At 41.0% G+C, this 13,600-nt stretch overlaps 1 protein-coding gene across 2 annotated transcripts in view; it reads left to right on the plus strand.

The window, feature by feature from the left end:
* Nucleotides 1–486: 486 nt before the first annotated feature.
* The window catches only part of kmt2bb (lysine (K)-specific methyltransferase 2Bb), a 34,219-nt gene continuing 21,105 nt past the window's right edge, over nucleotides 487–13,600 (plus strand). For both annotated transcript variants that reach the window (XM_060888584.1, XM_060888585.1), the window contains exons 1-11: nucleotides 487–841; nucleotides 4,816–4,894; nucleotides 5,246–8,878; nucleotides 9,064–9,275; nucleotides 9,678–9,782; nucleotides 9,902–10,058; nucleotides 10,273–10,468; nucleotides 10,672–10,736; nucleotides 11,108–11,359; nucleotides 11,834–11,940; nucleotides 12,703–12,813. In XM_060888584.1, the coding sequence (XP_060744567.1) occupies nucleotides 533–841; nucleotides 4,816–4,894; nucleotides 5,246–8,878; nucleotides 9,064–9,275; nucleotides 9,678–9,782; nucleotides 9,902–10,058; nucleotides 10,273–10,468; nucleotides 10,672–10,736; nucleotides 11,108–11,359; nucleotides 11,834–11,940; nucleotides 12,703–12,813 (5,226 nt within the window). In that variant the 5' untranslated portion in view covers nucleotides 487–532. The remainder of the gene's footprint in view (nucleotides 842–4,815; nucleotides 4,895–5,245; nucleotides 8,879–9,063; nucleotides 9,276–9,677; nucleotides 9,783–9,901; nucleotides 10,059–10,272; nucleotides 10,469–10,671; nucleotides 10,737–11,107; nucleotides 11,360–11,833; nucleotides 11,941–12,702; nucleotides 12,814–13,600) is intronic.

Genomic DNA, 13,600 nt, shown 5'->3' on the forward strand with positions numbered 1-13,600 from the left:
GTGTGTGTGTGTGTGAGAGAGAGTGAGAGAGAGAGAGAGAGAGAGAGAGTGTGTGTGTGTGTGTGTGTGTGTGTGTGTGTGTGTGTGAGTTCAGATAAATGTAGCTTTAATTCATTTAAAAATCAGAGACCACAGTGTCTGGTAGGCTACACATCTTGTTTAAAAACACACAAAAAATACAATTAAATATTTAAATAATAATAATAACATACATACAATAAAATATATTTTTATTTTATTACATGTTATTATTACATATTTATGACATATACATTATCGTTAAAACGATACAACTCATTAATGAAGAGGAATATGTTTTTACATCTTATTGCTTTTTTTATTTTATATATAATTTATATATAAACTAAACTGTATATAAGCTAATTTAGTGTTATGTTTTTTTTTTTATTACCCTGGATTATGTGCGCCTTCATTTCCCAGAATGCCTTGCTCCCTCCCCCTCCCAATCAGGCGCTTTCCCTCTCCCCTGAACTCGGAGCTAGTCTGTAATTCGGTGTTGTTAAAGCTAACGATGGCAGCGGCGGCGGGTTGCGGCTCGGCGGCCGCGGCTGCTGGTGGGGCGGCAGGTGGCGTAGCCGCGGCGCGGGGGCGCTTTCCCGGGCGGCCCTGGTCGTCGCGGAGCCGCCTGCGCTCGGAGAAGCGGTGGCAGCTCGGTCGCTCGGGCACGGAGCAGGACGACACTGGCGGCGGAGGCCCGAGGCCCGCAGGCTGCCTGGCGCTTGCGTGCGGTGACGATCCGTCTCACCTGCGCCTGCTAGGGATCCAGGCGAGCTATAAGAGCCTGGGGGAGGCCGGCTACAGCTCCAGTGGAAGCGAACAGGTCAGTAGCCACATTTATTCCTGTAAATGCAAATGATAGCCAAAGGATCTCGGGCCTGCTAACAAACACGGAGCTGAAGTTCAGCTGGAGAAAAGCTTGTTAGCATCAATGAAACAAAATGGACATGAACGGAGCTGAAAGCTAAAGTGATTAGCTGCCTGCTTTCGGTTAACGGCTACAGAACATAGAGTAAAGTTAGACTAGGAGTAAAGATGTGTGTGTGTGTGTGTGTGATCTCAGGAACATAACGCTACATTTTACACTGTGATTAGAAACAATGTTACTGCGCTCACAGCAGTGTGTGTGTGTGTGTGTGTGTGTGTGTGTGTGTCGCGGAGGGGGAGGGGGTGAGTTACTGTAGCATAAAAGCTAACGCCACTAGACCTGTGTGTGTGAGTGTGAACTAAGGCCCATATGACTGCTTTGTAGATTGCAGCTTTATAAATTCATCGTTTCATATCTCATGTTCAGCCTCCTTCTGTGTTGTTGAGGAAGTTGATGTGGGTTCAGTAACAGTGTGTGTTGCCTGAGTGAAAAGAGGCAACGCTACAGTTCACTCACTCACATACATACATACATACATACATACATACACACGCACACAGACGTGGGTGAGAAGCAGCACTGCAGAACGATATCCGTAATAAAACATAAACAGATTCTGCATTAGAGTTAAGTGGACGATGCTCTCATGTTTTTTGTTAACATCTTAAATGCATGCACATTTACAGCATTTTAGCAGACTCCTCTTTATCCAGGGCGACTTACATTATCTCATTTTTTGTATACAACTGAGCAATAGAGGGTAGCTCAGGGGTGCAACAGTAGCAGCTTGGTGGACCTGGGATTCAAACTCACAACCTTCTGATTGGCAGCCCAACACCTTAACCACTATCCTTCCACACGCCCTACTGCACATCTAACAGAGTTGCATATAGCGTCCATAATTAACCTAAAGTTTTGTGATCTTCGGATCTGTTCAGACTGGATTAGTTTTTCACAGAGGGGGTAATGTCATTGTGAATCATTTCAGTATCTCTGGGATTTTTTAGATTATCCAAATCTCTCATCACATGTATGCATACACACATACGTGTGGAACGATTCTGGTGTAGTTTACTATACAACACTATAATAATATATATGACTACTTATATAATCTCATTTAATATACATATATACGTTTGGTAAACATTATGTCCTTTGGGAAAAGAGATTTGTAGATTTTTTTCCATTCTTAACTCACCCATGGATGCTGTTTCTATCATCTGCACAAATCCTCCTAAATTAAAATGTAGAACAGTACAATACAGGCAGCTTTTCAAAGGACTTGTCAAAGAAGCGATGCTTCTGGGAATTTTAAGTACGAGTTACTAGTACGGGTATAGCATACATGCATGTTATGGTCATGTGATAACAGGCAATTTATACTTATTTGTATTATGTGTGTGTTTGGTATACATGAACTTTATAGTGCAACAGCCTTTCGTACATCATAACGACACACTCTTCTCTCTGATTCACCCAGTCATCAACTTATCCTGTACAAATCAACCATAATCATTCCAGGCATCCTCCAGCTACATTACTATTATACCATTACTAGTATTAGTATTTGCATTATTTCCAGGAACCGTATTCACTCAGAATAATATTTTAGTTTTGTCAAGCTCTGTCTGGGCTGTCAAAATGCTGCTTTACAGTACACGCATCCAAGAAAATGTCAGTCATATGTTGCAGCAGGTGATCGATGTAAAGACAGGTGGAGATGACAGTTGCGAACTGGTGCTGATTATCAAAATTTCCTATGACAAAAACCATGTCATGGCTTTGCATATTTTATTTATGTCAGTTTGATGTGGCTGCTAGGCAAATGTAAACATAAGCCTCATGACAAAAAAGCAGTTTAAAAAAACAACAATATTTTTAAATTAGGCCTTAAACTTGGGGAAAGATTAAAAATTCACTGACGCAACTTTTGTTTAATTTTTGATACAGCAGAGTTTTGAGTATCAACCACTACCTGATACTGAGCTGTCATTTTAGTAACCATGTTGACTTTCTACATGATTACATTATTTAGCCTTGCAGATGTATTAGCAGCATGGTTTCATTTGTTGGTCAGGGAAAAAAGGGGGACAGAAAATGGTCAAACAATCCAAATTGTGTGTTGCTTCCAGTGTTTTATTTTCTGTATTAGTTAGACCAAATGCACATTATTGCTATTGCTACTGCCCTGTGGCACAGTTTAGCCTCTCAGATCTACCAAAATAATGACTAAATACAAACCCAAAATTCACAGTACTTTCAGGTCGTTTCCTGCAGTCACACAGTGTTAGCACTTCTTTTCCTCACCTTCATAAATAAATTGCACCAAGGGGTAAAATATCAACGTTTGATTCAGATGCATGAGCAAAAATGCCCTAAGTTTACTTTTAATTTGTACTGTGCATTTAGAGTTTTCTACATCACAGGCAAGATCTGTTGGATTATTTCATATACAAATATCATGATTCACTTCAGTTTTGGTTCAGAATCAGCTTTGAGACCAGTACTGAGTAGTGAATAATTTTTGTGTTAGACCACTGATAGTGATAATATCTGTAACCATTAGAAGACATGGCTGTGATGCTTCTGTTTACGGTGAACAAAATCATACTGAGCATCTGTCCTATTCTGTCAATGGCTGAAGTTAAGAAGGTTCAGATGAGGCTTTCATAATCAGTATTTTAATTGCGTTCGTTGTCATGATAGCATTTTCCATTTTGTGTGTTTGTATTTTGTCTCGTAACTTGGACATAAAGCATGTTTAGTAATTCAGAGTGAGGGCTAATCCACTTGCATTTGGCTGATACTTTTATTCAGCATGACACACTTAAGACGCCTGAACAGTTTAGGGTCTTTGAGCAAGACTCTTAACCCTTAAAAGGCAGCTCGGTGGTGCAGAGATTTGAACTCGTGGTTAAGAGTGAAACGACGCATGGTGACATGGTGCATCATGGAACTGAGCATTCGAGTAGTTATACATCTGATTCAGTTGCACAGTTTGAAAACCAGAGGTCTCAATCTGCACATCTCGTAGAGTTAAAATCTTTAAAGAGCATGCATCTGCACTTGTGAAGTGACTGATAACTCCAGATCAAATCACCAACATGTTTGTCACACATTATAAGTTATATAGTTACACAGCCACGCTATAGCCATTAATAAGAGCTCTTCTTCAGCGTTCAAACCACAACAGCCCTGCGCTGTTTAGAGCAAGAGAAAGGCATCAGAAGTCATGCATTTTAGCTGATTTTAGAACTCTGTCTTCAATGAAATTTCAAATTCTCCAAATCAATTCATGACTGGAGTGTATCGTCACACCCCTACTTACGGCCTTATGATCAGCAGCCACATGTGGTTCCTGTTTTTTGATGCTCAGACTTTAAAGATGCAGAATTATTAAAAGTATTAAGGTCACATATTTTCCTTCTGTAAGCATACATCAGCCACATTCAAGCTTCTGATTGTCAGGCATCCATCTGTGCACAGTGTGTGTCTCTCAGTTCCTGTCTCTTAATGGAAATCATTTCTCAGTACAGTTGCCACTATCATTGTAGTGTATGTTACACTACACATGTATCGACGTGTATCAGACACGCCTCAGTTTTACTGCTAGGTTGCAGTAAACAGTCTGGTGTTAAAAAAAAAATGACAGGCATGTCAGTCTTTCTGGGTTGGTGCACCTTGTAGGATAAAAGAACGGGCAGTCAGTTTATAGTTAAAAACACTGCTGTGCGTAACTCGCTTATAATGCATTATAATGTCAGTGCTGTTCTGAAAACTTCCCAAAATAATTTTTTTTAGTATTGATCGGAAGAGTTTGGCACCTGGTGTATGTCACTCAAATAATTAACAAGATGTATTCAGAAAAATTTAACACAGGCATAATACATGAGAAATATTTCTAACCTCTACCTTTGTTGTTTCAGGGATCTGAATTTAAAGGTTTTGAGGCTGAAAATGAAAGTAACTTTGTTCTTGAACAGTCCAGAAGAAATCGTCGCAAACGTAAGTAAAAGATTAAACACACAGCCTACAACCTTGATAAGATAATGAAGATAATCTTAAACACTTATTACCCGGTACTTTATTTTTCTTTTAGGTATAAATGGAAACCCTGTTAATGCGTTTTAATATTTATTTTTGCAGGATGTTTGAGGGTTCTTAATGTCTTAATTTGTCAAAATGATTATTATTATTATGGGCACAGATGTATTAAATTGAATCTCACACCTGAGATTTTCAGCTAGTATTCATCTCATGGTAGTGATTATTCTACTGCATTTGTCAATTTCATCCTCATTTAGAAGCTCAAATGACAGAAATTTCTCTATTTTAAATCTTATTTTGTTCTCCCAGGTAATCGGGCGTCAACAAATTCGTCAAAAAGAGTGCGTCGGAGACCAGCTCCTGCAACAGCCCCAGCTGTAGAGAAGGGTCAAGCACCTCAGATTGATTCTGGATCTGTGCAGGAGCTTCACAGCAAAGCAGAGTCTTGTAATGATGTTTTGACTGAAGATACTATTTCTAGCTCAGATAAGCTAACAAAACGAAGACGAAAAAGAGGCTCTGTGAAAGACGATGCTTCATCTGCTCCAAGGATCACTATCAAGTTAGTGACTAAGAGGAGAGTTAAGGTAGATGCATCCCAGCAGTCTAAAACTAAGGAAAATCAATGTGCCATAGTCTCATCTGCACAAGTGAAATTAAAGAGAGGTGCAAAAGCCCCAGAAAGTAGTTCAACTGAGGTGAAGGAAGAGGTCATTACAAGAAGGCGAGGGCGATCCGCATCCATTCCCCAGAGTGTGCCAGATGCAAAGGTCGATGACCAAAAAGTAGAGGAAAAGTCGAGGAAGCCAACCCGCAAGACTCGTTCAACATCATGTGGTGACGCTGTAGAGCTAAACACTGGTGCAAAGAAGACAGAACCAACAGACAGCGTGTCAGAAGAAAGCACAGAAGTTAAAAAGCTTGTGATTCGGAGACGGAACAGATTAGACTCAAGCCAAGTTGAGCAATTCGGAGACCACAAAGATGAGGCCACGTTGTCTGAGTCGATTTTAGAGGTGTCAACAGTTGAGGAGCCTAAACCACCTTCTAGGAAGAAAAAGAAAAAACGGAAGAAGAGAAATCGGAAAGACAAAATTTCAGAAAAGAGTGAAGAGAACTTTGATGCTTTGTCTCGGCAAGCAACAGGAGACTCCATAGAGAACAACTTTGTGGGAATCCCAGGCTTAAAACTGACACGAATACGAAACCCGAAAGCCAGGTTTCGTAAGAAATGCAGCAAGTTTATTTGGACCTTAACACTGGTAAAGTGCAAAAGCAAAACTGTTAGTCCACCAACCCAAGAAAATCTAAGCAAAGCACCAGAAAGCCTTAGCAAAGAGACAGAATGTCCCTCAAAATGTGCAAAAGACCTAGATGTTTCAGCAGAATCTACATCTAGTCCAGCTGACACTTCAGAGATTAACACTCTGCAAGAGCCAGAAAGTAAGGAATTGTTAAAAACTGTTAATGTTACCAGCGGCTTAGAAAATACAGACATCATAGAGAAAGATGATGAGATCTCAAGAAAGGCTGAGGTGACCTCTGAAAAATGTGAGAAGGAGACCCCAAGAAAGGATAACAATGAGAGAGAGTCAAGAAATTGCGGTGAGGGGAGCTCAGGAATGACTGCTGGGACAAGTTTGAGAAATGAAGATGAGGTGACCTTAAGAAAAGATGGGAAGGAGCCCCAGGTGTCTGTTGCAGTTGAGGTTGTTAAAGAAATACATCCAGAGGCGTCCATAGAGATGGATGAAGAGCTGACGGGTAAGGATTTTGTTCGTTCCCTACAGAAAAAGGTTGTTTCCTCACCAGGAAAACTTAGCTTAAAACAGTCTTTTTCAGTCCAGCAAGCCACAGCTACACCTAAACCGACAGAGGTTTTGAATGAACCTGGTTGTCAGACTTCCGCAGAAATAGAGAACCAGGTAGAAACTAAAGCTCCTCCACTCATACCTAAGGCTAGGCATAGATTGAGTCTCAACTCTCCTCGAAAGAAGCGTGTAAGGCATAAACCTTGGACAACCTGCAAGAGGAAATCTAAGTGTGTTCCTTCTGCTGATGACCCCAATTCTAAAATGATTGCTGAAACCGAGAGTTCTGTCACTGAGACGGTGTCTCCAGCTGCAGTGGAGGAAGCTCCGGCCACTAGGACGGAAGCTCCGGCCACTGCGACGGAAGCTCCGGCCACTGCGACGGAAGCTCCGGCCACTGCGACGGAAGCTCCGGCCACTGCGACGGAAGCTCCGGCCCCTGCGACGGAAGCTCCGGCCCCTGCGACGGAAGCTCCGGCCCCTGCGACGGAAGCTCCGGCCCCTGCGACGGAAGCTCCGGCCCCTGCGACGGAAGCTCCGGCCCCTGCGACGGAAGCTCCGGCCACTGCGACGGAAGCTCCGGCCACTGAAGCTGAACCCAAGTTAGGGGAATTACCAGAGTTACATGAAAAGCCTAACCCAAGGAAGTGCTCTGTTCAGGATTCTGGTCAAGCAAAAGTCGCTCTCTCAAGATTTGAAGCACCAATGTCTGAGGTAACTAAGCCTACAAATGTCAATTGTGCTGCAATTCCACCTCAACCAGCAACTGAAACACAGCCCGAGGTTAAGACTCAGAAGGCGCCAACAACTGAAGTCTTGGTTTTAGAGCCTCAAATGCCCCTCTCTGTTCAAGCAGATCCTCCTTGTCATGTTCAGAAACCAATCAAGCAAAGCAAGAAAAGGCGCAGATCTTTCATAGGGCATCGGTTAAAAGCTCGAAGAAAAAGGTTGCCTCAAAGACAGTTAACGGAAGAAGCGTCCGATGGTTGCCCAGCAGTTGTAACTTCTGAGCCAGCACGGTCCAAGCTAGTTGGCATACTGAAAACGAAGTACAGAAACAGGCACGTTTCATCAAGTCTTCCTTACACTCTTGAAGACAAAAAAAGGAGAGCAAAGCTTTTTGCACTGCAAGTGGAGCGTGAGCTTTGTGTTCATAGAAATGAGGAACAAGAAAAAGCTGCTGTTCATGAAAAATCAGACTCAGATTCTGTTGAAGTCCAACCTGGTAAAACGAAATTTGTTAAAAACATTAAGCATTTTATAATGCCTGTTGTCAGTGCCCGGTCTTCACGGGTAATAAAAACACCAAAGAGATTTATGGATGATGCTGACATGTCAGATCTACCACGGAGGAGTGCGCAGAAAAAAGGGCACCAGTTGGGGTTGAATCCAAAATCAAAGAAACAAGATGATGGCGAAGAGAGAGATGAGCATTCCTCTATTCTATCACAGGACGAGGAAGATCTTCTGTCTGAACTACCCGAAGCTCAGTTAGATCTTGATTTGTCTTCTGCTGAAGAATCTAAGCTGGAGCCAGTAAATGACTTGGAAAACCTAGGTGAAGAAAAGTTCCCCGGCAAGAGGAAATCACTACTCCGAGACCCAGGTTTTAATTGGCAAGTACTAGAGCCTGCAGGTACAGAGATCTACAACTTTGACCAAGATCTTGAAAAGGAGTATGAGGCCTTGTTGTCTGCAGAAGATTTCTCGCTTGATTCGCTAATAGATCCACCTCAGAAAAAGAAACCGAGCATGAAATTCAAGAAACCACAATCGCACCTAAAGCTCTATAAGAAACTCAAGGATGAACTAAACTTTGGTTCCACCAAGAAAAAACTGAAAAAGCTCCCATCAGCTGACACAGGGAAAACTGTTTTACCCCCTGCTGAGGTACCAAAGGTGGAGTTGGAGAACGAAACCAGTTTAATTAAGTCTCTTTCTGATGTTAAGACAGAAAAGGCTAAACTGAAGATTGAGGATCTTGACAGTCCAGGAGTTGTTCGTAAAGTATCCATCTGTGTACGGGCCCTTAGCAACAAGTTTTTGGGACAACATCAGGACGAGCAGGTGGATGACATGCAAGATGAATTCTCCATCCATACAGACATTTCACTTCCTAAGAAATCCATGGGTAAGGCTTTTATGTCTGTTTCTGTGTGTATGTGTGTGTATATATAAAATATTGTTTATATAATTATATAATACATTTATATTATATAATGCTGAAGGCATGTCAGAAAAGATGAGAACGAGCATAGCATTTTCATACAAACAATTTTTCAGTAACTTACGGGTCTTTGATCTTTTTATTATTAGACATTGAGAACATGTTTCGAGCTGAATCAAGAGCTCAGAAGTCAGAACGAGGCTTTGATCAAAAGAGCAAGGATGTCATTGAGTCAAGGGAGAAAAGTGCTGTTCAGCGTCCTCACCTCTCTGGGGCCAACAAGCGCATGTTCAACCTCCTGAAGAAGGCCAAGGTTCAGCTTATCAAGATTGATCAGCAGAAACATCTCAAGTCATCAGGGGTATGAATAAAAATTTTTTAAAACCTTCTAGTTTTTGTACCAGCAGATGTCACTCTTTTGCATACATGAGTTCAAACGTGATTGAAACTCTCGCAACAATAGATAGGAATTGCTTTTATGTTACACCACTTCAGGCGAAGAATTATGCTAGTTAAACTTTTTAATCAATGACGTTCTGATGTCTGTAATAAAGCATTTTCATGTCTTCTCTGTCATCAAGATGGCTATGAATTCACATGTGATCAGTACGTTTCAAGCAAAACTATGAACTCACTGTATCACTGTCAAAAAAAAAAAAGTCATGACTTTTAAACTCCAGACTTATGGCTTTTATTTGTTGTGTGTGCATGCACACATGCACTTACGTTTGACTTAAAGCTTGCTCATACTTTGACTTTATAGCTCCTGTCTGAAGGCCGAATCACAGCTGGGAAGAGGCAGATTCGAAAACCGATTACACAACTGAATGTTTCCTGTCCCGACAAGACCGTTGCCTCTACTGAGCAGGTAATGCTGCGATCCTCATGTCGCTGAACAGTGAATGAAGCTGTGGCACTCTAATATATGCTCATAGGACTTAACCCCACATCCCTGTTTCTCAGCTTGTCTATGGTTTTGTCTATTAGGAGCCGGCCAGAGGAGGTCCACGCATTAAGCATGTTTGCCGAGCAGCAGCTGTGGTTCTGGGGCAGCCTCGTGCCATCATTCCAGACGATATCCCCAGACTGAGCGCTCTTCCACTACATGAAAGATCAGGCATTTCTCCATCACCTGCTACTAAAGGTAACCATACAGTTAAAATGGAAAAATGATCACAGTTCACCATATATTTGACTGCAACATATCAGTAAGTCATTTACAAAAACTGTTTTATAACCCTGTTGTAACAGCTGTAGTTTGCTTGTAGCGCTAGTTCTAAAAGCTAATTTATTTTCAGATGGTTAGAATCTGTCCGTTCTGTCCTGATAAGTAATTATGTACTGTGCTACATTTACAGATGTGGAGTCACATTCTGACCCAGACAGCCCCGTAGTGCAAGAGCAGAGGACGCCCAAGTTCCGCAAAGCCCGAGCACACGCACGCCGATGTGGCCAGTGTAAAGGCTGCCTCCATGAAGAGGACTGTGGCAAGTGCATTAACTGCCTAGACAAGCCCAAATTTGGTGGCCCTAACACCAAAAGACAGTGCTGTGTGTAAGTGTCCATTGCAGTCAAATGCATCAGCTTCTTTTAGTTTAATACTTTAATATACAGCAATAAAAACATCTAGGAAAAGCCAATGTATACACTCGTATCATGCATCCTATCATACTTCAACACTGAACAGCATACAACTACAAAACTAAATATATATTCTGCATTATTAAATTGCCCAACTTGATACTTTTGTCTTAAAGGTTTAAGAGATGTGATGAGGTTGAAGAAAGGAAGGCTATGAGACTATGTGGCAAGCTCTATAAAGGTTGGTTTTTGTGCAATTTTCTAATTGCATTCATATTTTCTCAAGAGTGTTCACAAGTCATTTACTTGTCTGGCATTTCATTTTAAAAATACATGTTAAAATGATGTTCTTTCTGTGGTTCAGTCAGGTTTGGAAACATTTCTGCATCACATCATGACTACTTTGTATTGACTATTGTTGCTTTGGGAACTGTAAATTTAACCAAAAGTCACAAGAGAGCTGTAAATACTCTCACAAATTAAATCTTTTCTTAACTCCAAGGTTGATTCTCCTGGCTCTAAGCCTCCCTGTAATGCTAACACTTAAAATCTCTCTCTCTCTCTCTCTCTCTCTCTCTCTCTCTCTCTCTCTCTCTCTCTGTGTGTGTGCAGGACAAATGAAGAGGCGTCGCTCATTAGTCAGTGCTGGTCACTCAAGTAATGAGGACTGTGAAGGGACAGAGGCAACTTCTATAGGAGGAGACAGTCAGAGCCCGTCATTACGAAAACAACCCAAGCGCACTGTTAAACCACGCTACTACTGCGATTTGCTGGAATATGACTCTGACCTCGACCCAGACATGAACAGGACACCACACTCCACCTCACCAGCCCGGAGGAGAGCACCTGGACCACGCAACAATGGTAAACACATTAAGGCATTAAGAAGGAGGTTTAAAGCAATATTTGCATCCATTTGTTTTTACATTTATGCTTGAGGTTATGCGACAAAATTTTGTGGCTATGGTGTTTTCTTGTGTTCTCTGCTGATTGGTTGGATTGATGATAATCAGTTGAAGGGTGACACTTGGTTTCTGCTGCTTTGTTCTCATTTTGGTAATCCCAGTGCATGTGGCTTTTGTGGTGCGTGTACAACTCTCTGGATGCATTGCGAAGTGTTCTGAGCAGCGCTGTTGGCATAGCAATGCAGACTGTGTGAGCCTTGGCATTGTCACCCGTTAATGGCACTGTGACCAGCTGCCTCTCTGTGATCTATTTATGTGCATTTTATTATTGTTTTACTTTGTCTTTTTTATGGTTATGACAATGATCTGTCTAAATTGTTGTTGTTTTTTCGGTGTGTGTGTGTGTGTGTGTGTGTGTGTGACTTATTCACAGACTTTTTGTCACTGGACGACTTTGTCGGCGATGGCCTCGAAGAGGGAATACGACATCGCAGACATGGATTTAACAGAGTTCCAACCATTAGGCGGAAACCTGAGAAGGTAAATCAGCTGTGGAACTCGTTCATTTACAGTACAATTCAAAAGTCTAAGTCCACAGTTTGATTTATTTGATTATTTGTTCTTAGATTTAGCGAGTTCTGACTTGCGAGTCAAAGCAAAACTGAAATTCACAATATCCACGTTATTGCACATTAAGCATATTGCTGATGGCTGCGAAAACATATCGGAACCGTTCAAAATCGAACAGTCTGTTGTATTAATGAGGGGCATCTGAACAAAATCCTCTTAACAGTCTCTGTTTAAATACTGGTGGCAGTGAAGATGAGAACATGCTGGGAATATAGTGATCTTTGCTAACAGATGTGGCCTTCCACAAATAGAGTACCTGCTTTTCATATTAATTTGCCTGCACAATTGCTGTTTCTAAAGAGGTTTTCAGATCTATTTACTAAAACACCAACCTGTATTTTGCATATTTAAGTAGGAATACTCCTAGTTTTACATCACTCTCACACAGTCAGGTCTTAGGATGTTTGCACATTATAAATCAATTCTTGGTATCCACAATCAAATTTCCATAACAACAGTGGAGTTGGTGAAGCAGACCATGCCTGGGGTTCATTCTTGGTGTACTAGGAAATGTCCTGTTTTTAACATTATTCAGTTACATCATCATTGCTGTAGTATATTATTTATTGTTCTGTAACCTTTTTGATAAAACATTAGATATTTTGTTTGCATGACTAGATGATGTAACGTACAAAATAAAATAAAAAATCAATATAAACATTTTGTTTATAGAGTCCCCAGGAGCAAACACCACCCAGTGTCCTGGCAGCGCTGGCTAACGGTTTTTCAGAGAGAGCAAGCGAACCCTCTGAGCCCACATACAAAATCTGTGTCGACTTTAAGGTAGGATGGAAAACATAAGCACAGGCTAACTATCAGAGATGGGGGACTCGAGTCATATGACTTGACTCGAGTCGGACTTAAGTCGCAAATTTGAGACTTGAGACTTGCTGGACAAATATTAAAAAAAGACTCGACTTGACATTCATGACTTGAGACTTGACTCGGACTTGAGTTAAATGACTCGAAATAACTTGTTTTTTGTTTTATCTTTTTTGTCCATTTTGTTTTTAAATCTGTTTTTAAAACGCACACAAGAGCGTAATCTAACCAAGTGACACAGCAGGAAAGCAAAGGGAGCGCGTGCACGAGCCAATAAACCTTAACAGTCGTGACGAAACATGAAAGGCGCTACACCAAAAATAATTAAGTTCGGGTACCGGGATTTTGTGCAAGATGAGAAGAGAAGAACAGCAGGATGCGACCACATCGCTCACAATTGAATGACAAAGTTCTATCAAATTAATTTTTTGCAAGCGCAATGTAGTGTAAATGGTTACTGTTCATGTGGAAATGTCAGCTTTTTTGCAATAGCACTTATAATTGGTCTTCAGTGTTAGGCTTTGAGTGAAAAGCGTATGGATCGTTTATGGGGATGCACATTATTTTTATATATATATATATATATATATATATATATATATATATATATATATATATATATATATATATATATATATAAAAACATAAATATAAAAATAAAAAACTTGAGTTGCAAGCACAGCCATATTCTTGTCTCGCATGCACACGCACACACATTCAATTTAAAGGGGTAGTTCACCCAAAAAAA

This window comes from Tachysurus vachellii, chromosome 15 (genome assembly GCF_030014155.1).
Source record: "Tachysurus vachellii isolate PV-2020 chromosome 15, HZAU_Pvac_v1, whole genome shotgun sequence".
Taxonomy (NCBI): domain Eukaryota; kingdom Metazoa; phylum Chordata; class Actinopteri; order Siluriformes; family Bagridae; genus Tachysurus; species Tachysurus vachellii.